Raw genomic sequence first — 21662 nt, forward strand, 5'->3', positions numbered from 1 at the left:
GGCTTAATGACCTACTGCTTCATGGTGAGGAGCAGTGAGAGAGCATTTGAAGTGAGAGGCAAAAGCAGTATTTCTACCTGTTATCTTGTCAAGATCTTTGCCTTGGCATAGCAAGGGATGTCAGCATGCAGAACAAGCATTTCCACTGTGTTGCGAGAAATCTATTTTTTTATGCTGTTTATCCTTCAGTGGTGGGAGAGTGTCTTATGATGTTCTTATTTGTTAGTTCCTTTGTTACACAGGACATAGGTTTGGATTTTTTGGTGCTTACCGGGCTTATAACAACATGCAGCTAAATCTGTGCTCTTATACCAAGCTCAGCTAAGGTGGCTGAAATTGATTTAATGTTTAGCCTTTTTAGTATGGAATTCAGTGTAGTAAATGTGTATTTCCTGTATTGAAGCCTGCTGATATTGGTCCCACCTTAAAAGTTAACACAGGAGACTCTGTCTCCTGTAGTAAACTTGTGCCTCTCACTACAAAAAGAACAGCATTTAAGCTGGTTGACTTGTTAAGCTGTGATTTCAGGCTCTGCTCCACTTTCCTTCCCAAGCAATAATATAACCTGTTTGTTCCTGCATTATCGTGTTCAGATGTTCAGGGTTTTGGGAGGTGGCACTCATTAACTTTACAGACTGTGGAGAAAGATCCTTGGGTAGGAGACCCCAGAAGAATAATGGTTTTGGCTTTAGGTCTGGCACTCTGAACCTTGGAAAGCTGAGTTTTGAGTTGATCCTTGCAGGCTTCAGTCAGTGTTGTTGCAGTAGGTTCAGCTCTGATGTACAGTATTGTCAGTCTGGGCTGGTTTTATGCAAGAAGCCCCAAAGGCAAGATAACACTCTAAACAGGCATCAGAGCATTTTGAGTAGCTTGAATGAGGAGCATAGTGTGTTCAAAACATGTAATTATTGTATCAGTTTTGACTTGAGGCTCCTGGTGGTGGACAAAGAACATCAGTATCTATGTTTTCTTTCAAGCTGGTAAAAACTGCTTTTTTTCCTCCCTCTTCTAGGTATTTGCTTGAATACATAGAAGAAGATGACAAGTGTACATGGATGATTTTATGTAATTAACACCTGCTAGATTTGCAAAAGGCAATTATCACTGCGAAGTGTTTACATTGATTTATGGGAGGAAGGCGGCCCATGAGAGGGATGCTGATAATATCAACACAGTGGATTAAATGCACATTTGCACCTTTATTGACATATAAATTATCTGTGCCAGGTATGCACTGAAAAGGCCGCTGATGGAGCAGTAATGTGGCACAAACTAGTGGGTTTGGATTCAGCTCTGTCTTCCTTCTGTATGGCACTTGCATGGAAACTTTCATCTGAGCTACTCTAGGATATAGAGGCTCACAGAATGGCTGCTTGTTAGGATAATGAGCAGTGATGGCAAACAGGAATTTTGAAGAATGATAAAAGACAATGGACGAAGTTTGAAGGAATTGTCACGCTTTTTAAAAAATTATTTTTAGATTTTTATTGTTTATACTATGGATTTTTAGAGAAAGCTTAAAGAGGCTGGAAGAGTCTTTGTAGCAGGGAAATGGAATCTGGCTCTGAATCCAGCCAACATCAGAAAAGAAAGATTGTGACACATGGACTGGAAGATCAAAAAAGGGTAAGTGACAAAAGGTGGGAACACTTTCTGCTTAAATTGCCGAAGGAGATGCAAGTGGCAGAATAGCTCTACATAATGCTTTTATCACTTGCACTTGCTGCTCACTATGCTCAGCCAGCTGTAGATCTCTTGATTATATGTTTTAGAAAATGTTTGTCTTTCTCTTCTTCCAATGTATGGAGCAAAGAGCTGAGGGAAAGGGAAATTGTGATATCAGTGAAAAATCTCTAGAATTCTGGCTGTTTGTTGATGAAGAGACATACAGTGCAAATGAAGTGTACAGACTCTTACTGAGTCTGGTCAGATTATTGACTTGTTGTGAGTTTAGCTGCTTTTTTCCTGTTGATATCTTTAGTGGAGTGGCTAGAAAAATGCCTTCTTGGTGTTTGGTGTTTTCATTTGCTGAGAATGTTGTGCACTTGTCAGTGTCCTCATTGTCTTGGTGGAACTGTTTGCGTTTTGCTGTAGTTGCTAGATGTGATTTTGGCTTGAATCAAAATGTAGTGGAATGTGCTTAATGTCAGATGTTGGCCCTTATTTTGTACAAGTGCTTTGTGGCAGCTCTGTTTGTCAAGGTGGTGTTGAGTTATCCCATCCTAATGGGTTGGTGTACTAAATTGACCTAAGTGAAGTCCTTGTCTCAGACAAAACTAGCTGGGAACAACTGGGACTCCAAAGTTGTTTTGTTGGCACCAGTCAAGCACACTACAACTTGACATGTTTGTGCTGTATAAATCATTGATGTCGTCCTCCACGCAGAGTTGATGGGGAATAGAAAACCCCGTGTTCAGCTCTGTGTGGAGAGCTCCTTTCCCCAGTATGATTTTTATTTCAGTTGAAAACTGAGTTAGAAAAAAAAAAGTTGACCGTCAGCTATTACTCTGCTGTTCAACAGCACTGTCTAATTTCAGGGAGAGGGAGGTTTGTGTCACAGTTTCATCAGGTCTGCTGAAGAATAAAAGTGATTTCTCTGTCACGCCATTAGAAATCTAAGCAGCCTGGAAAACTTTCAGAAATTGGATAAAATGCAGCTGCTTGCTTGGAGAGAAATAGCATTTGGGGAACTCCTGAATGTATCTTAATTGCACCAAGCATGATCTGTTAACTGACAAGCTGCCAAGGTCTTCCTCCTACTTTTTTTCAAGGAAGCATTTTGGGACTGAAGTAAATCAATAAGGGTTGAAACAAAATCTGTCTATTGGCTTAATTTCTGGAGGCTGCTAGAACACTTTTTCTCCACGTTCAGAAGTGTACAACATTATCCTGCATTTGGGGTGTGATGGGAAAAACATTTGTAACCTGTGACACTGAAGTGTGCAGTAATTGTTTTGATGCACCAAAATTAATATGCAATTATGTCTGTCTCTCCTTGCTGATAGGTGTGGGAGCCTACATCTCCCATCTGCTCCTGGCTCTCGGTGTTTGGTGCACATGTAGCACGGGGCCTCTGAATGTATAATATAACCCCAAGTGAGGCTCAGTGGCAGCTGGGATAACATCAATTGGTCATGCTTTGCTGACATTCATTTTAACTTGAACTCTAGCCGACATGGAGATTATTAAATTTATAATGATATATGTAAGATCCATTTTAAAGACTCTGCATGCTTGGATGATCTCTCTCACTTCTATTTGCAAAACAAGTCTTAACAGAGTATTATATTTCATTTCGTATAGAATTTTTCAGGGAAAGGTTACTGATGAGAGCTTTTCTTAGACTTTTGCTTACTGGGAAAAATCAGTTTGGAATAATGATAATGTTGATGCAACTCAGTTGTTGTTATTATGGAGTTGAATAGTAATGTGAACTTCAGTGTTTCTAAGCTTAAAGTTCTTAGATTTCTGACAGGGAAAGGTGTATGGGTGATCAAAGGCCATTAAAATTAATTATCAATAGACACTTTTTTGTTATTGAAAATGAGGCTTGTGCTGGAAGAAAAAAGACCAAGCTCATTTTTAATCAGGTGAGTGCATTATCCTTTTTATCGCCATATATTTTATGAACATAAATTCAACCATTGTTTAGTGTTTCTGAAGCAGTAAGAATGTGTCTGTGTATGTACACCCCTCGATGATGGATCTGGCTTGTCTTTCCCAAGTATAATATAGAACGCTATGTCTGCATTTGTGGTGTAGAAATAAAGCTTAGTTTCCTGTTTGCTGGGTTTCTTTTTAAAAGTGTATTTTTAAGTATCAACTTAGTAGCTATATTGATTAAAGCAAGACAATATTTAGTATTTGTGCTTGTTTTTTAGAGGGATGGGATTTTGCTTTTTATGTGTTGGCTGATCTTCAAGAACTCAAAACTGGACTGCCTCTGATTTTGCTGAAATCAGCCAAAACAGGTTCTTTTCAGTCCTCACAGCTTCCCAGGCTGACTTTAAGAGGACTCATATTAATCTTTGGGACAGTGATTCAGCTATCTACATATCTTAAGTTGGATCTAGTGGGAATTACACAGCTAAATTCCATGTAACAGGTAATGTACAAGTGAAGAATTTGATCAGGTTTAACAACCGTGTAAGCTGGCCATCTGAAGGTAGCAGGATTACCAACATGAATACTAATGTGACTAGTGAGCAGGCTTTATGCCAGGATATGACCTTGGCAACAGAGTCTTTAAATACAAGAGTAATATAGGTGATGCTACAGACCTTTTGTCTGTAAAATTTGTATGTAGAGTATTGTTTTGGTATAAAATGGATGATTGCTCACGAGCAGTGAATTCAGATATTGACTTTTTGTTTCTTTGAAGAAGAGATTTAAGGTAAAAACTGCTGCTAAAATAATCTACTTAGGTACATTTTCATGTACTGTGTTATGAAAATTTTAGTGCTGCCCTGTTTTCTGATTAAATGCATTTTCTTCTGATGATTGAAATGAAATATTTCTTCAGTTGATTTCCATCCTTCATTCCTCCTTCTTCGTGACTTTTCATTCAGGTCCATAACTCTAAGCTAGTGGGACATCCTAAAGAAATGTGTATGTGCAATAGTGACAGAAGTGACTTCTGCTCTGCCTGACTGAACCCTCTTTGACTTAATGATGAGTAAAATGGAATTGTGAAGTGAATTCAGATTCTGCAAGGATCTCTGTAAATGTGTATTTTATGCTTAGATGTGCTCTCTTGTCTAACTAAACAATTGTCTCTGGTTGACTTGTGATTTTAATTTTTTATTAGCAATTTATTTGCTCTTACTTGGAGTACTGGGCTGGTCTGTTTCAGGAAGGACTGTGTTTTTTTGTCAGCAGCACAGAAAGTAGCGTGTAGTAGTGTGCCTCACAGGCTTACTTTTGTGTGTGGGTTGAGGGGCATTTTTGGTTTTGATTGTAAAAAAAATTGTCACCCTGGACTTTGAAATACCAGTTCAAGCCCTCTGGGCATGCTGCCACAGAGGCAGAGTACCTCTGGTGCGGGACCTTGTAAAGCCAAACTGATGGTGGTCTTCTAGTATTTTTTCCCCTTTTGTTACTTGATAGTAAACATCCTCAGCTCTTTTTTTTTTTCCTTTAGTTATTTTTATTTTGAATGAAGAACATGTGAGCTGCAGTTTTACAGTGTTACAAGCAGACTAACACTGTTTTCAGGCATCTTTTTCTCAACTTGTTTTTGTTGGAGCAGTAGTTGTGATAGCCGTGACTGAAGCCATATGCTTTAGCTTTATCCTGGGTTTGTGTTTTTCCTGCCTTATTATTGATAAACTTCCCATTTGTTTGAGGATGCTCTGCTCCACCTTTATATCAAAGTTGCTTTAAAGAGCATAAGTAGTCTCACATGTATTGACCTGCTTATGCTGAGGGCTTGTGTTCTTTAAAGCAGGGTAATGGTGGCTGAGTACTGTGTTTATTAGCAGAATTTTGTGCTGAAACATTAATGCAGTTGGGTGCTGTGCTGCTGAGCCAGTGTGGAAGCATTCAAGTGTAACCACTTATAAATTGCAGCAAGACTTAGCTTATGAAATTACAGCAAGCTGTGTTGTGGTGTTTTGATAATTTAACTAACTAGGTTTCTATGGAAATACACATGCAATAAAAATCCACTGAGTGGGAGAACTGAGAAAATGTCAGCTTCTCCTTAATTTCTCAGATATTTAAAACCTTATGTAAACATGACAATCTCTGTCAAATTTTAGTTCGTGACATAATTTTATATTTTTTATTACAGTAATTAAGATTAATAATAAGTTAATAAACTTACTTTAAACCTTATAATCATAGAATCAGATTTGGCAGATTTTGGTTACATGGATGTGCCTTGGTAGTGTGTCCAGGGCTTGGCTTCTGCTTTAAGGTCATAAGTTTCCTGCTCATAAAGATGCTTCTGTAACCCTTTTTGTGGATGTGTTGTCTGTGACAATTTTAAACCACTCATTACTGGGAAATTGGCTCAAAGAAACAGGTAGTTGTGTTTGTTTTAGTAAGACAGAAGAACGAAATATCCTGTGCTAACAGGATATTTCGTTCTTCTATCTTATCTGGAACTTCTTTCTACAATGGTTTTAATGAGAGAGTCATAGAGTGTGATTTGGTATTGCCAGCCCTCTCCCAGTCAGACCCTGGTCATGAAGAAATTTTCCATATTGTCAAAAATGTTTATATAATATTAAAAAAAGATCTTGCTTATTCAGCTGATGTCTCTTGTAATGTTTGTCTAGTTAAAAGAATTTGTGAACTTTTTAAGATTCAAGCATGATTTTTCTCCAACTTATATAAGTTTATGTTAGGATGTGATACAAAGGCTCTGTGGTGATGTCAACCAATCAAAGACTAGACTGCAAGTGGTGGATTTCATGTGCCTGAGGACTCTGGCATAGTCTCCACTAGAACTGACTCGTGTAATTCTGTCAGTCTTTCATGTATTTGCCCTCACCTTTCCCCATGTCTTTGTTACTGTACAGTGAAAAAAGCTTCTGTGTGATTTCTTGAGGTCTTAGGCTTGGCCACATTTTTGAGCTTTACCTCTGTTTTGTAAAGCAAGTAAACTATATGTGACACAGGTACATATGGTATTTCTCTTCCTCATACCAAGTCAAGTTAATTATCTCAAAAATAACCTGACTGAGGATTTCAGCTGAAGTTCCAAGAATGTGGAAGAAATACCCATGTGCAAGCAGGTGGCTTAAGCCATGCAGGACTATCATGGCTTTCCACATGAACTGTGGCTTAAAGCCTCTTTGTGATGGAGGGAATGAAGTTGATCAGGAGATGAAACCAAGGAGCTGATGAGATGCATAAACAGCTGCTGATGATGCTGTGGCTCTGAAGTGATGAGAGAAATGTAAATGAAGCATTATTCTACAAGGATAGAACTCTGGAAATCTCTGTGGAAAACATCTGTGACACCTTTTGCAAATTTGCTGATGGCACTCTTTGAGCAAGACACAGAGTTTTAGATCTCTATCTTAATCAAAAATAGAGGATGGGAGTGATTTACAATATGCTTGGGGGAGCCTGATATCCACCTTCCCCCACATGAACAAAAAGCAGAACAATTATTTTTAAGGGTTTATTCCAAAGTTCTGGCATGCATACCTCTGAAAATGCTTGCATGGTAGACAGATTAATAGCAGATAAGTGCAGATGCTGTTAATTGAACAGTGCAAAATCAGTCTGAAATTATTTCTGTTTGCTGAAATTGTTGTGAACCATATGGAACAGTTGGTTATTTCCAGTCTGAAATAAGTGAGGATCAGTGCTGACAAGGAGTTTATATGGCACCTCTGACTCTGCTCATACCTGGAGGAACTTCCCTGCTCGCATTTGTGTGTATCTGCACAGCATGTTGTTTTAAACTGTTTTTTTCCCTTCTTCTCTGGTGGTAGATTAAGACTACACTGGTGTCATCTGCTCATTCAAATCCAACAGCAGTGTCTGGTGTGCTGTAATGCCAGTGGCACTGATCAATAGCTGATCTTTCAGAGCTGGACAGAAACCCAGCAGTATGATGATGCATCAGCTGTTTGCCTTGTGTGTAGGGAAGAAATCCAGCCCTTCTTCCAGCTGCTGCTGCTGACAACATAGGGCACTATGTATGATGATTGTTCTTACCTTGGGTGACTGCAAGTATTAATGGTCATAAATTAGCTGGGATATTTCAGAATTTAACCAGACGTCTTGATTCTGTGGAAAATCTCCAGTCTGGGGTGGATTGTAGATTCTGTCTCCTCTAGCTGGCTTTGGGGTGCCTTGTCTGGGGCCCTTGTGAGTGTGGGCTAGAGAGTGAAAGCTGGACATGATGCTGTAGCTGTGGCTCAGTGCTTTAGTGAGCTTCTTACTCCAGTTTTCCACATCTTGTGGTATAAAGGAAGATTTTATAGCTGAGATCCTAATGGCTTCATCAATCTAATTTCAAAGACAATGAAACCAAAGGCTTAAGCAGTAAATACAGGTAAGTGCTATGTAGTATAGGGTGTATCCTTTGGAGTTTAAGAACACTTGTTTCAAAATGAAGTTAACTTCTGATATTAAAAAGGGTTGTAGGATGCTAAAGAGAACTCTCTGCTTAGTAAAAAAATTTCTTCTGTTACTTGTTAGATTATAAGAAAATTTACCCCCAATACCAGAGTGTTCCTGGAGATGTTTCTGCAGCTGTGAAATGCACTTTGTCTCTCATTCCCTTCTTTTACCGTGGTTTAGCAGAAGTTGCTGCATTTTCCTCATTCTTTCTACAATTAAGATGTAGCAAACCAAATTTTCTGTGTCATAGGATGCATTCCACCTGTGCACTGCTTCAGGAGCCCACTTCCCAGCCCTTACACATGGGAAAAGTCCAATGGAAATTACTATTGTGTCACATGACTCAGTGTGTTGGAAATCATTAAAATTAGAGGGTTTTAGGAAAGCGAGATGCATTCCTCAGCAGTCCCGTCCCATTTGTGATTTGTACATCATAAGACCCCAGCTGGAAAGTGTTGCAAAAATTAGTTTATGTCCTGTGCATTTAACAGGACCGGTGTCTCTGTCTGTTACATAAAAGGTACAAGAAGGTAGAAACACTAGAGGTTGTTTTTAATTCTTTTTTGTAAAGTAAGTGTGACTTTCAGATAATATACATTCAAACTCCTTAGTGTGTAGTTTCCTGCACACCTCCTTAGAAAAATGTTCATTATTACGCAAATGGCTACCCTCTGGCTTTGAAGTAATTGTCACTTGGAATAATGTGTGGGCCGTGGTATAAAATACTTCAAAACCTAAATAGTTGGGAAATTCAGATTGAACAGTCAGACACTGCCTCTCATTATGTCTGTGCCTGGGAGCAAATTTGATATCTCTGAGGTCTGCTATCTATTGTGATATTCCTGGTGAAGGCAGTGGTAAGGAAGGGAATGGGGAAAAGGAGGAAGGAGTGTACAGGAAATAGTCTCTGTGATAACTCAGACTTCCTTACTAATTTTAGGGTGTATTACAAATCTTGAAGTCTTCTAGAAAGGGAGGCATTAGGGAGAGACAGACATGCATTTGTCAGTATTTATTTTTAGGCACTCAGGGGTTTTTCTGGTTGATTATAGTCTAGTTTGACAGATGTGATAGAGATTTATTTATGTTTGCATACTGCAGCAATTCATAACTTTAAGAAGCAATTATTAGTGACTTCTTCCAGTAGCAGCAAAGCTCAAGTATGTTCTTTAACAAAGAAATTAGGTTTCTCTGTTAAGGTGTAGATCCAGTATACAACAGACAACTTTAAACATATTTACTGGTGCAGTGCAGATGAAGAAATTCTTGGTGAGTGTTACAAATGTGTATTTCTTAGGTATTCCTGCTTGAAAGGCATCTTATATCTGTGTTTGCATTCATGTTCATGTGTTACTTTCAAATGATTGTTAAGAGGAATACTTAAAATGTAACAGAACCTGGTAGGAAAATAGGTATGTTACAAATGAAAATGGATATTTTCTTCTAAAATTGTTTAAGGCCATATTGGTTTAACTCTGAAATAACTGGTAGGAGGCTGCTGGACTAAGTAAACTTATTCTCCAAGCTGAATTCCCTTTGTAATGCAGAACCTTATTATTGTTTTCTACATCAAGTCACAATTTCCCTGTGCAGAGGAAGACTGGAAGGGATAATCCATCTGTGTTTCTTGCCTTTTCTTGCACAAACCCTTTTGCCCAGTCAGTGCACTTTCTGTTTCTGCTCTTTGTCTGGCAGTGCAGGGTAACCCAGAGGAAAGATGTGACAGTGACCCATGGTCTCTGTGCACAGCATTATTGGGAGATGGCGCCAGTGCAGATACCTCAACCTTTCTCCAGCTGTTCAGGAGTGTACTGCATCTTCTGATGGGAACGAGACCTATTTTTGGGAGACTGAGAGATTCCTGCAACATTCCCAAGTAAAAGGCAGTGAGAAGGTGGACGTGATTTTGTGGTACAATGAAAAAAAATCTTGCCTTTTTTGTGGTAGAATTATAAAAATCCCTTCTTTGCAGAAGACTGACATTCATCCTTTAGAAAGAAATTATCTGACTTACAAATTAGCTTGTCCTTGCAGCATTAGGGAAAAAATAGCATGGTATTGAAGACTCTTTTCTTGCTAACAGATTATGATGCGTAGATGTCTCTTGAGGCTATCGCACATTGTTGTAATAAATATATACTCAGACTTGCGTAACTATTTTTCAAGTATTCTGCGCTGAAAAAAGGACTTGTATTCAAGGAGCAGAGGGGCAGGAGAGTAGCTTCTGACATCTGGTAACAGTTGAGAAATCGATAGAGACAAGTTAGGCTTGTTATGAAAAATGTCACTTATAGGTGGAAAATGAGAATTCTACGTGCTGGAAGCATTCAGTTCATTTTCTAAAGTCTTTCAGTTCTTCATTGTGATGACAGCAGTGACTATCAGATCCTCAGTAATTTGGAGGATCTGTTTTGGATAAGCAACATACATCCGATATGACTACTCCAAAAATGCAACGAGGCAGATAGAATTGCCCGTGTTATCTCACTGTCTCTCTCTGAAGTCTCCTAATTCATATGCCTTGGTTTCTTCATTGACATTTGCTGTATTGTGTTAAACAAGGTAATGAATTTTTAAAATGTTGTCAATTTAGTACTATGACACTTAAATTTTTTAAGTAAATCCTGCGAACACAGTAGGAATTACAGGGGTTAGAAACAGGAGAAATCACGGAATTGCAAGGCTTAGGGTAAGGAAAGTTGGATTGTCGTAGAATTCTTTGGTTATATGAACGTGAACTGGATCTCAGTTGTTCTATTATTGCTCCCTTGGTTCATAACATGACTGTTAAACTGCTCAAACAAAAACTAGATGGTGCTAATTCAGTCATTGAAAGTGTGCCTTTCCCATATCAGCCTTGATCAAAATCAACATATTAGAAATGAATGAAAGTTGCATCAGCCATCTCTTAATTGCATAATATTTGAGCTTTAGTGTTATTTAGGCTGATAGCTCACATTCTGTGAATGAGAAGACCACCACAAAACACCAGAAGAAGAGATCTTTATTTAAAACATTTAATTTTTGCAGGTTTCAAATACTGCATTCTATTAATGTGAAACTCATGTTAATCTTACATGCTGGGTTGTTGTTGTTGTTATTGTCTCTTTAATTTTCCTTCCAAACTGGTGTAATTTTGATTAAATGCTGACTGCTGGAGCTCAGGCTTGGCAATAGGAGTAGCCTGTCTTCAAACTCCTTTTCCTTTAAGATGCTTGACTAAGTAAAAGAAAGATTAGCTACAGTGTGTATGTGTCAGGGCTGGAATAAAATATTCATAAATATTTATCAGGTGGGGAAAATAAATACATGGATGCATCCTTTTAAAACTCAGATGACATGGCATAATAGACCAGTTGGCAGAGGATGAAAGGTGAGTGTGGGGGAGATTTTCACCTTGTGTAAACTGTGGAGTAACCTGAAGTGCAGCACAGCACATTGAAATGCCAAAATAGATGGAAGCATGTACAGGCAAGGGCCTTTCTGAATAGATAGGCAGATGATTGCTTACCTAACAGCCTGGAACTTGGAATTGATGGTCTAATGTCATGCACTGTATGCACTTAGTGCAAAACAACGTAGTGCAATTGTATTGCAATAAGTTGTTTCTTTAGCTATTGCTTTGCACTGGGTGATTGGGATTTTTATATTGCACTGAATAGTTTGTTTGTATCACATGGTTTGCTCCATTTTCCCCTCTCCCCGAAGCCCCGGTGGTGGTGGTCTTGCCTGGGTTTCTCCCTCCCCTCGCCCCTCGCATCAGTTGTATCCCATTGGCTGTGGCCCCTCTCCGCCCCCCTCCCCGGGTTTAAAATCTCCCGCCACGAGACCCCTGACCTCTTTTCCTGCCAGTCGCCATTGCCATTACCTCCCCGCCGGACTCTCTTTTCTCTGGAGGCGTTCCACAATAAAGTTGTGGGACGATCGTCCCAAGAAGAAGGCTGTCTCCTGTCTCTTGCTTTTGTCCTTGTCGATTTGAGCCGGGGGTTCACAGCTAGCCAAACGGACCCCAAAAGGCCCCTTAGGTGTACAGAGGAGAATGTTAGTTTCCAATTGCCAATTGTAAATAACAGCAGGAAAGGTGGAGCTCTGTGGTTCAGGAGGGGAGTGTGTGAAGTGCTGAGGTATGAAAGAAAATCCTCCCTCTCTGGTTCTCTAGGTTGTTTTGGCATGATCTGGGTTGGGGAGTGCTGAAGCTTGGTGGTTATAATTGGCCCAGACTGGATATGTTCCAATAGCAAGAAGCATCTCTGGAGCTTTGCTAAAAAGTTCAGCCAGAGATCCCTTCAACATCTGAGTGTGTCACGTGGGTTGCACTGATCTGTCTGCCACCGTCCTGCTGCTACAGCTTCACATTTCAAGGGCTAACTTGTCTGGGTGACCCCTTCCGTGCTGCCTCATGCAGATGAGAATATCTGAGACACACAGCTCCCGCTATTGGATTCCTCTTGGATTATGCTAATCTTTTTTTGTGTGGTTTTTTTTTTTTTCCTTTTGGAGTTGGGCATAATTTTCCAATTAATCCATGGCCTTGTGTGGCTTTTAGGCAGTGTAGCTCCAAGGTCTTTGGCTGAACTTTGGAAGAATAGAAGAGTGATGAAGGATGGGAAGCTGGAGAACTGGCTTGTTCTTGCAGCACTGGTTTTGTTTTATATTTGGGGTTTTTGCTGCTGTTAGTAAAACAGAAGTTGGAAATGGATAATCTTGATAAATGCTGAGAAATACTTCTTTGAGTCTTGCAGGAAAGAACACAAGACACATGGAAGGCAAGTATGATGCAAGCATTCACCTCATATGAGGAAATTGCTTCAAAATTGAAATGTCCTTATTTCTAAACAATAGCAAAAACCCTCTAAACAAAAAAAAAATACCTCTTACAAATCACTACAAAACCACAATACTCTGCAGCCTGTAAATGACTGTACTGCTCCATACATAGTAGCTTTTTGGTTTTTTACTGTTCCATAGTGACTTTTCATGTGTGCATTGAGGTGCAGACAATTCCTATCTGTACAGAATTTTGGTGTGCTCTGAAAAGAGAAACTGGGCTGAGAGAAATGTCCCACAGAGCCAGAGGAGTGTATGGAAATGGAGGTGATCCCTCTCTGGTGCTGCCCTGTGCTCCTGGGGAGCAAGGATAGCTCAAGAACTTTGTCTAATCTACATCAGGTGTACATGTTTTTGAAGATGATGAAGCAGTGACTGCTGTCCTCTCCTCCCTGTCATTTCTTCTGCCATAGGGTGATGGATCACTACTGATAACACTTCTTCTGCAGTGGTATAAGTGTCCAAAGCTGGTCACTATCAAATGCAGAAGGATTTAGTATTAAGATTATTGTTCCAGGATGTTTTGAATGTCTCAAGAGAGGTGTGTGTATAAACAAATCATACATGCTGATTACTTTATCTTGCTAGGTATCTTCCAAGTAAACCACTAATTTATTTAATAGATCTCATAATTTTGGATGAAAGCATAGTATAAAGGTCTCTCATATCCTGCTTTTTTGGGTTACAGTAGTGGTTCTGATAGCAACTTCTACAGTAAGCCTTTTCAGCAGGTATATTTCCAATATCCAGGACAGAAAAAAGTGAGTTTTCTTATTTTTCAGTGAATCTTGTCTTGGGGTATGGGAGTCTAAGCCAGGGAATGGAGAGAGGAGGACAGAGTCTGTCCTGTCTCAGCCCTGGCAGGTGCTGTATGTTCCACAGTCTGTGCTGGTAGATGTTCTTCATTCACCCAGCAGTTCCTCAGGTGCATCTGTTCCTGGGGGCAGGAGGACAACCCCCATCCCTGACAAACTCCCACATGGACACTAACGACCCCACACTGCCAGAAGTGCCCCAAAGTGTGTTGTAGCTGTTGTTCCAGCTGGGTTTGGGCCTTCTGAACAGAGGTGATGTAAAGTCTGTTAGTGCGGTCCTTGGAGGATACAACAGGGGCTTGTTTCCTTGAAGCTTGCACGTGTTTTTAGCCAATTTAAGGGGTGTCCAGATACTGTGACCAAATTCATCTGGGAGTTTGGAATGGCTAATTTTCTTGTGAAATTATTCTATTGCAAGTCAATTGCTATGATGAACTTCAGTGATAATCTTTTGTTGCCAATTAAGAGTAGTAATGTAGTGTGCTTTTTATGTTATGAGTTATTTTCCACTCCTATATCCATTCCTATTAAACTAGAAAGTGGATTTCAATTTAGAATTTTTTACAGCCTCTAAATAATGAAAGCATTCAGTCTTGATTTGTGTTTAATGGTTGGATAAGGATTGTTTGTTTTTATTTGTAATGTAGTACATTTGTACTGTCTCCTTTGCAGATAATGTCAAAAACACCATGAAACAATGTGGTGACTGTTTAATAGGTTAGTTTCATCCTTAATGTCTGAGTGGAAAATGTGACTGTGCACTTCAGCAAATGGTTCAAAATTGAGTCTTAGACTCCGGTATCCTGAGTGTCTACAGTCCAAGCACGTTGTCAGTCAGCATATGTGGCAGCGCACTGCATGCTCCCAGAGAACATCATGCAGTTAAACCCCTCTGAAATCAAGGCCTTTGTGAGGCAGATCCAGGCAGCATGTCAGATGTTTGAGTGCTGAACTTTGGAAGCCAAGAACTATTCATAACCATTGATGATAACTTAATATCCATATGTGTAGTTTATTTCTTTTTGGCTGTGTGCCCAGATTCTATACTGATGAGTACTTATCTTTGCAACCTTTCACATTGTTGACAGTGATTAATAATGTGTTGTGCACACTTCCATTGCATCAAATACCAATTTTTTGGGTAATGGGAAAAGAATATCTAATTAGGGAATTAATATCACTGACGACACACATTGTACATAATTCAAGTTAGGGTTTTTTTTGGTTTTTTTTTTTTTTTTTGTTTTTTTTTGAAAAGCGGGGATAGGAGTAGTAGATTGAAGTATGACTTTTACGTAGTCATGAGAGTAGAATATAAGGTTTTAGCTTAATTTCTGTCAGTTTCCATAATACAACTGAAATGCAAGCACATAATCACAGAAGCATGTTTTTTAAGGATTTTCCTGTGAGGAAGAAAATCTTTTAAATTGTTAGATGCTGTATATACCCTTTTGAATGTTAAATCCTAAAGCAATAAAGATAGCAGATGCTTGTAAAAATGAGATGACTGCTTAGAAATCTTGTTTTTCCTGAGCAAAACTGCTTGAAATTGCCAATGTGTGCACTGATAAGCGCTCCGTACTAGGCACTTATATCTCAGGCAATGTGTAAAAAGTGTAAAACTGATTATTAGAAATTAGGAGGTGGGTACTATTACCATACTTGGATACCTTTCATGTGAGTACACGTCCTTCAATTGCTGTATTATATTTTTTTTTGGTCAATTGCATTTAACCTGAAGCACTTTTTTTCATTTCTGCTAGTATTGAAGTAGTTTGCATATCACTGTATCTACTCAAGAAAAACTGAACTGTAGATTAGGTCACCTATGCTGATTTTCCATACTTTTTTTTCCTAAAGTAAAGTTTAGCTTTCCTACTATTTTTTTATCTGTTAAACATCTTTACCTTTCAAGGTTTTTATTGTGTTGTTAGAGCTGCACTGTTTAGCAAAGCAGAGACTGTAGTTGTTTCATGATTTAGATGATATCTATGTGTATATATTAATTTCTGTTCATGTGGCTAAGAACTGACTTATTAAACTGTTATTCTTTCCTGTTTGTGTCATGGCTACTTCATTAACTGTGTTGAATTATGCTATAAATATTTGCAGGAGCCCAGGCTTTGTAGTCATTCTCCGTGGGGAATTTGCATTGAAATTGGTGGGGGATCTGAGTGTGGAAAAGCTGCTTAAGTGGGCATCATCTGCTCTTTCAAGCACACAAACCTAAGTAGTAGAATATATATATATATGTATAACTGCTAATGTACTGTTAGGGCAATCAAGGGGATGATTTCCTCAGTGATGTAAGTGGTTAGGCAGGAGGGGGATATCTGTTCCCCAAGAAACAGAGGAGATTTTTATCCAGAAAAGCTCTGGATAAAAGCAGAGGCCAACAGAGAAGATGCAGGAGTATTTCAGTAAAACTGAGCTATGATACGATGATGGGAGGGATGCAAGTTCAATGGAACACGATTGTGACTATGTAAAAGCCTTTTATTTGTTCATTCCTCTTAAGTATTTTGAGCCTTCTATGAATATTGTACTAAAGATGATGTATTCTAGAAGTTTCTTCTACATCTGCTAAGTGTTGGGATATGAGCTCACACAGGGCTACAGGAGCAGGGAAAATTATTCTTGAAAATGAATTTAGACAGAATTCACACCACTGTGGAAATCCTTAATACAAAGGAAGAATGATACAAATTTACTCCTTTCTCTCTGCAGCCTTGGAAGGGGAAGGTTATTGAGTAGCAAATCTTGTGCTCCATGGAGGAAAACCACAGTTGGAACAAGTTTTTCAGATATACAAGAACAGCAGAGAAACAATACAATGCTCTCATTAAAAGAAAGCTCAAATTGTTATTTCCTTTTGCCTTGACTATTTGGCTCTGACCTGTATTTCAAAAGTATACACATAAAGCGAATGAAAAACCATGTTGAATTGTGGAAAGTTTGTGTCTTTGCAAACGCTATGTTTGTCTAAATACATGGTGAGAGCTCTGGGATAGGGATATCATTGTTTCTTTGTGGAAAGGTGCACACCAAACTGAAACCAAAAATAAAAGGTGCTGCTTTTGCCTGGATCTTTCTGTCTATAAAGATGCACTAATATTTTTGGAACAATAATTGCCTCAGTTCCTTCCTTATCCACTTGAACCAACAAAAATGGAGAGCCAAGAAGCTTGGCATGGAACAGCTTTGTGATGGCTCACTGTGTTTCAGCATATATTCTACTGGGGGTTTTAGGTATAATCTTTCCAATTTTTGGCTGACATACATCAGTTGTGTTTGTACTCCATGACCCAAATCATTCATCCAAGCCTCAGCAGCAGAGCACAGTAAACTAGAGAAAGAGACAAAAAATCGGAGGAATTGTTGGTTTTCAGAGGAGGGAAGGGGTTTGTATTTTTTTTCACAACCTAATTTGCATTTTGCTGGAGACAGGCAGTGGTGACATTAAAGTCTGTGTTATTTCCAAGGGACTTGGACTTTATAAGGCTGAGTTAGACTCTTCTGAGTCTGCTATGAGATTCCCTCTGTGATCAGCCAAAGAATTTTCTGTCTAACAAAAGCAGGGTCTTGAGATTATGCTAATATGCTCCAATGAAAAATGGATTTTTATGAGCCCTTGCATAAGGAGCTTTATTTTGCTCTTGTTCTTTTTGAACTTGTCCGTGAAGTATACTGGCCATTTTAGACCAGAATAAGCTCCTAAACTATATCTAGAGAGGCCTGAGAAAAGTGATGCCCAGTGGTCATGCTTGCTGGAGCCCTGCTACTATGCAAATAGAAAAATACTTTCTGTGAAACGCCAGGATTTTCCAGGCTCGCATTTCCAAGATTACACTTTTCCCAGCAGCAGAGTAATTTGCAATTAATGGCTTAAAGGAGTGAAGTACAGAATAACATGAGAAGTCTTATGAATATTAGCCACAAAACAGTGCATATCTTTTCCATCAGAAATAGTTGATTTTTCATTAAAATGCTTGGGGATGAGTGCTGCAGTGCATGGGAACAAATCTGGCAGTGGTTTGGAAAGCAGAATTGGCCTATTGCACTGCATTTACAAATTGCATGATGGTCACATTGCTTTGAATGTGGCACTGGGAAGCTGTCTGTTCTGAGCCTTTGCAAGTTAATGGCTTAGTCTGAAATCCTCGTATTCAGTTAAAAAGATTCCCTGTTGGATAGGGAATTGCAAACTTGTAATATTGATTCTGAGAGGGTCTTTTTTTCCTAGAGAAATAAATTTTTTCTTAGTGAATTCAAGGCGTGGGTGGGATGCCACTGGAAAATGAGCACTGTGTCTATTGCAAATTTGAGCACTCTAATGGCTGCACTAGAGGCAGCTATTGAAGCAGAGAAACTTGTGTGCTATTGTTCATATTATTTCACCACGTAAAGGAATCCATTTTAGTAATATGAGTTAACAGACACACCAGTGAGTGAGTAATAAGAAAGCCAGTAGATAAAGAAGTGTTTCCTCCTTGCTTAACCTGTGTGGTTGGTAGCTGAAATACCTGTCTCAGGCAAGAACAATGTGATGACTTGTCCTTGAACATGCATTTTGAAAGTTAGCCCAAAAATTCTATCAATTTGTGCAATTTTGATCATGTACTGTCAGCAGGTTTCCCCATCAGATTCTTGTGGCTCTTCTCTCATGCTTTAACATACAGTCCTTGCAACTCTTCTGTTTAGTGGTGAGGTCTGGTGTAGACACAGAGCCAGGAGTTGTGGGCTACTATAGAAGAAAGGCCAGAAAATATTTTTATGGCTGTCTATTACACTGCTTCAAGTAAATACTGGTTATATTGAGATTAGACTAAAGCCTTTGCACTTTTGTTTCTTTCCTAATTGTATTCTGGTCTTATTGGGTCATCATTCTAGTCCTTTGAAAGATTATGAATATTTTGCTAAGTAGCATTGGAAATACAAGGGTGATGTATGGAAAGATAGAGGCTCATGTCTAGAAACACTTAATCTGTGGTTGTTGCCACTCCGGTTCCCAGTGTACCCATTACTGCAAGGTTTGAATGTTTAAGTAGTGTGAACTAAGGCTTTTTGAGGTACCTCTGAATTCCATGGGTCAGCTGATATCTGTAATTTCATGTCTCTATAATGGCAAGGAATGAACCAGAGAGAGAACTTATTTAGCACTCCTCTTTCTATATCTTTTCATTTAAGATTAGATTTTGTTCAGTGGTGCATCCAAGTTAGTAAAAACATTTTAATGCTCATCTAAACTGATGGGATAAGAGTGGGAGTATCATTGTGTCCTTAGGAATGATGTGCTTTCCTCGAATGGTAGGACAAGGGTGTTGCTGAAGAAGTATTTTGTTTCAATGGACTTCTAAGAGCAAGAAAACATCTTATTTGTAGCCTTCTGCTGGCGAACAAGTTGGTGCAAACTGTCTAGTGATACTCTCTTAAGTACAAGTAGAATCTTAAAATTTTGGGTTTTGAAAATTTGGATAAATTTGCAGTAGTGCAGAAAAAAGAAAAGCTCAGCATCAAACATCAGTAGAAATGGAGCTGCATATTTTGGGCTGGAACTCAAAAGTTAACTGGCTGTCTAAACACTGTCTTGCCAAGCAGCTGCTTATCAGGCTTGGTGTTTTTAAACTGAGTCTCTGTCAATGAGAGTCAATGATACACAGCTCCACTTATCCCATGTTGTCTGTGTCTCCTATTGCAGCTGGGTTCCAAGCTCATCCAGGAGTTGCAGTAATTCCTCCTCTGTGTCTTCCAAAGTGGTTAATGACTTTTGGTGAATCTTGTGTCTTCCTTTCCCTCTTATCACAAAGAGATGCATAATCTCTGTGCGCCAAAAATTGTTTGGTCTGTGCAAATAAATATCCCAGATGAAATTTAAATAGCGTCTCTCCAGAAGAAAAGAAGATGCTGAGTTTTCACAACATGATGTTAGAAAGCTTTTCAAACAATGCCTGCAAGCCTTGAAAGCTGTCTTTATCCATGTGGACATGAGAACATAACAGTCTCCTTGGGTGGTACATGTGATGTGGACCTCAGGGCTTTCTCACATCAGTGTAGAGCACCAGCATGTTTGTTCCTGAGATCTTCAGGGCAGTGGATGGTGTGTGGTTTACTGATTAATAATATTATTATTAATATTGTTGTTAATAGTATTGATATTATTATTAATAATTATTAATAATGAATTAATACATTATTATTATTCTTATATACAGAACTGTGTTGCGTGTCCACAGCATTTCAGTGACTCTCTAAAGTTGTGAAGATGAATCTGTGAAAAGAGTTAAATAGTGGAGCATTAAATGAAAGGGATGTGTTCATCTGAACTAACGTGTGTGCATGCATGTTTATTGCACAGTTTGAAAGTCTGAAACCCCCTGTTCTTTCATAAATATTTGTATGTTTCAGCCTTTCATTTTGGTTTAAAGTATGTAATCTACCATAGCAAATACACTTTTAAAAAAATCCCTTGACAGACCTTGCCAAATGATTACTTTTACCAGCTGTTCCAAATGCTGGAAGAAATAACGAGCTTTAAAAAAAAAACCCAACAAATTGTAGCTTGCTGCTTCCTCATTCCAGTGTCACTAGAAGATTTGGACAGTACCTACTTATTTTAAAGGTTATGGTTGCAATGAAAATAACACTTTTGCCATTTATATTTGTACTTGAAAATCTTTTTTGAGGGAAGACATGTAGTCATGTAGGCCACAAGTACAATGAAGTGACAAGTGTTATGCTTTAAAAATAGAAAAATGCTCAATTTGCTCCCACTCCTGTCCAAAATCTAAGAAACTCTAGTATCCTTAATGATAGTTTTCATGTTTCTTCTGTGCAGATAGTTTTATGAGGCTTTATTTTTCCATTAATTTTGTGTAAGATCTAAGGAGTTGTTCTGTGGAATAGAGCCCACCTTTGTGAAGAATCACAGTGGGTGATGTGCAATGACTGCTTGTTGAGTTGTACTCATAATTTGGATAATACAGTGGGTTGTTTGGGTTGTGACTTCCTAAAAGTTTGTGCCTTTTTGAAACTTCCATACAAAATTAGCCCCTTATTTTTTAACACCAGCTGTATTAGTGTTTACTGAGAGTGTGACAGTGTTATTGGAGGTTTAGGGTTAATATTCACTTCAGATTAAGCTCAGACATGTTCTCAGTGATGAAGAGTAAACCCAAAATTTAAAAGGTTAAAATAAGTATTATTATAGTGGTCACAGATGACCGCTCAAATTGTCAAGTTTATATAAATGCACTTACAGTGACTAAGGTTGAGTAGTGTCTTTGGAGTGGGCCTTTCTTGCTATAGACAATTCAAAGTAAAGAATATTATTTCAGTAACTTTTTTTCCTATTTTCAGGCTGTTACTTGTCTCTCCCTGCTGATACTGGTTTGGGGGGTTTTTTTGTGTTGAGGTTGTTTAGGGTTTGCTGGATAGGTATTTTCCCCAGTATTTTCCTTGATTGTGGTGCCAAAAGCATAAAAGCTGGAGTCCATGGCCTCCTGCTTTTGGTGCTAGCCTGTGGTCTGCTGTACACATAATTAGGGCTGTAGAAACAAACTAATGATGTCATTGATAGTTTTGCTAATGGGGTGTGTTTGCTCTTCCTGTAAATAAATTAAAAAAAAAAAAAAGAAAGAAATGTAGATTTCCTGTTTGAAAAGATGGGGAAACCTGGAAGGAAATGGCAACAATCACAGTGTGGGTGACTTGTTCTGGCACACATTTTCTTGTGAAGCTTGTTGTCTGTAATATTGACTCACTGCTTATGCAAGGGTCTGTCTGGTATTTAAGGGGAGGTCCAGAGGCTGTTCTGATTTTTTAATTTTTTTTAATTTTTTCTTGTTGGTGTGCATGACTAATTTATTTGATTACTACTGCAGTTTTGGGTGCATGTGTTTGCAGTGTTCCTTACTTATAGTACCTGTAGTAGCTCTGCAC

General features: G+C 38.7%; 1 protein-coding gene across 3 annotated transcripts in view; it reads left to right on the forward strand.

Annotated features, from left to right (window-relative positions):
- Positions 1-1024: 1024 nt before the first annotated feature.
- The window catches only part of NAV2 (neuron navigator 2), a 372985-nt gene continuing 352347 nt past the window's right edge, over positions 1025-21662 (forward strand). For all 3 annotated transcript variants that reach the window (XM_039724986.1, XM_039724990.1, XM_039724991.1), the window contains exon 1: positions 1025-1626. In XM_039724986.1, coding sequence (XP_039580920.1) covers positions 1552-1626 — 75 coding nt within the window. In that variant the 5' untranslated portion in view covers positions 1025-1551. The remainder of the gene's footprint in view (positions 1627-21662) is intronic.

Source organism: Passer montanus, unplaced genomic scaffold, assembly GCF_014805655.1.
Source record: "Passer montanus isolate IOZ18808 unplaced genomic scaffold, ASM1480565v1 scaffold54, whole genome shotgun sequence".
In the NCBI taxonomy this organism is placed as follows: domain Eukaryota; kingdom Metazoa; phylum Chordata; class Aves; order Passeriformes; family Passeridae; genus Passer; species Passer montanus.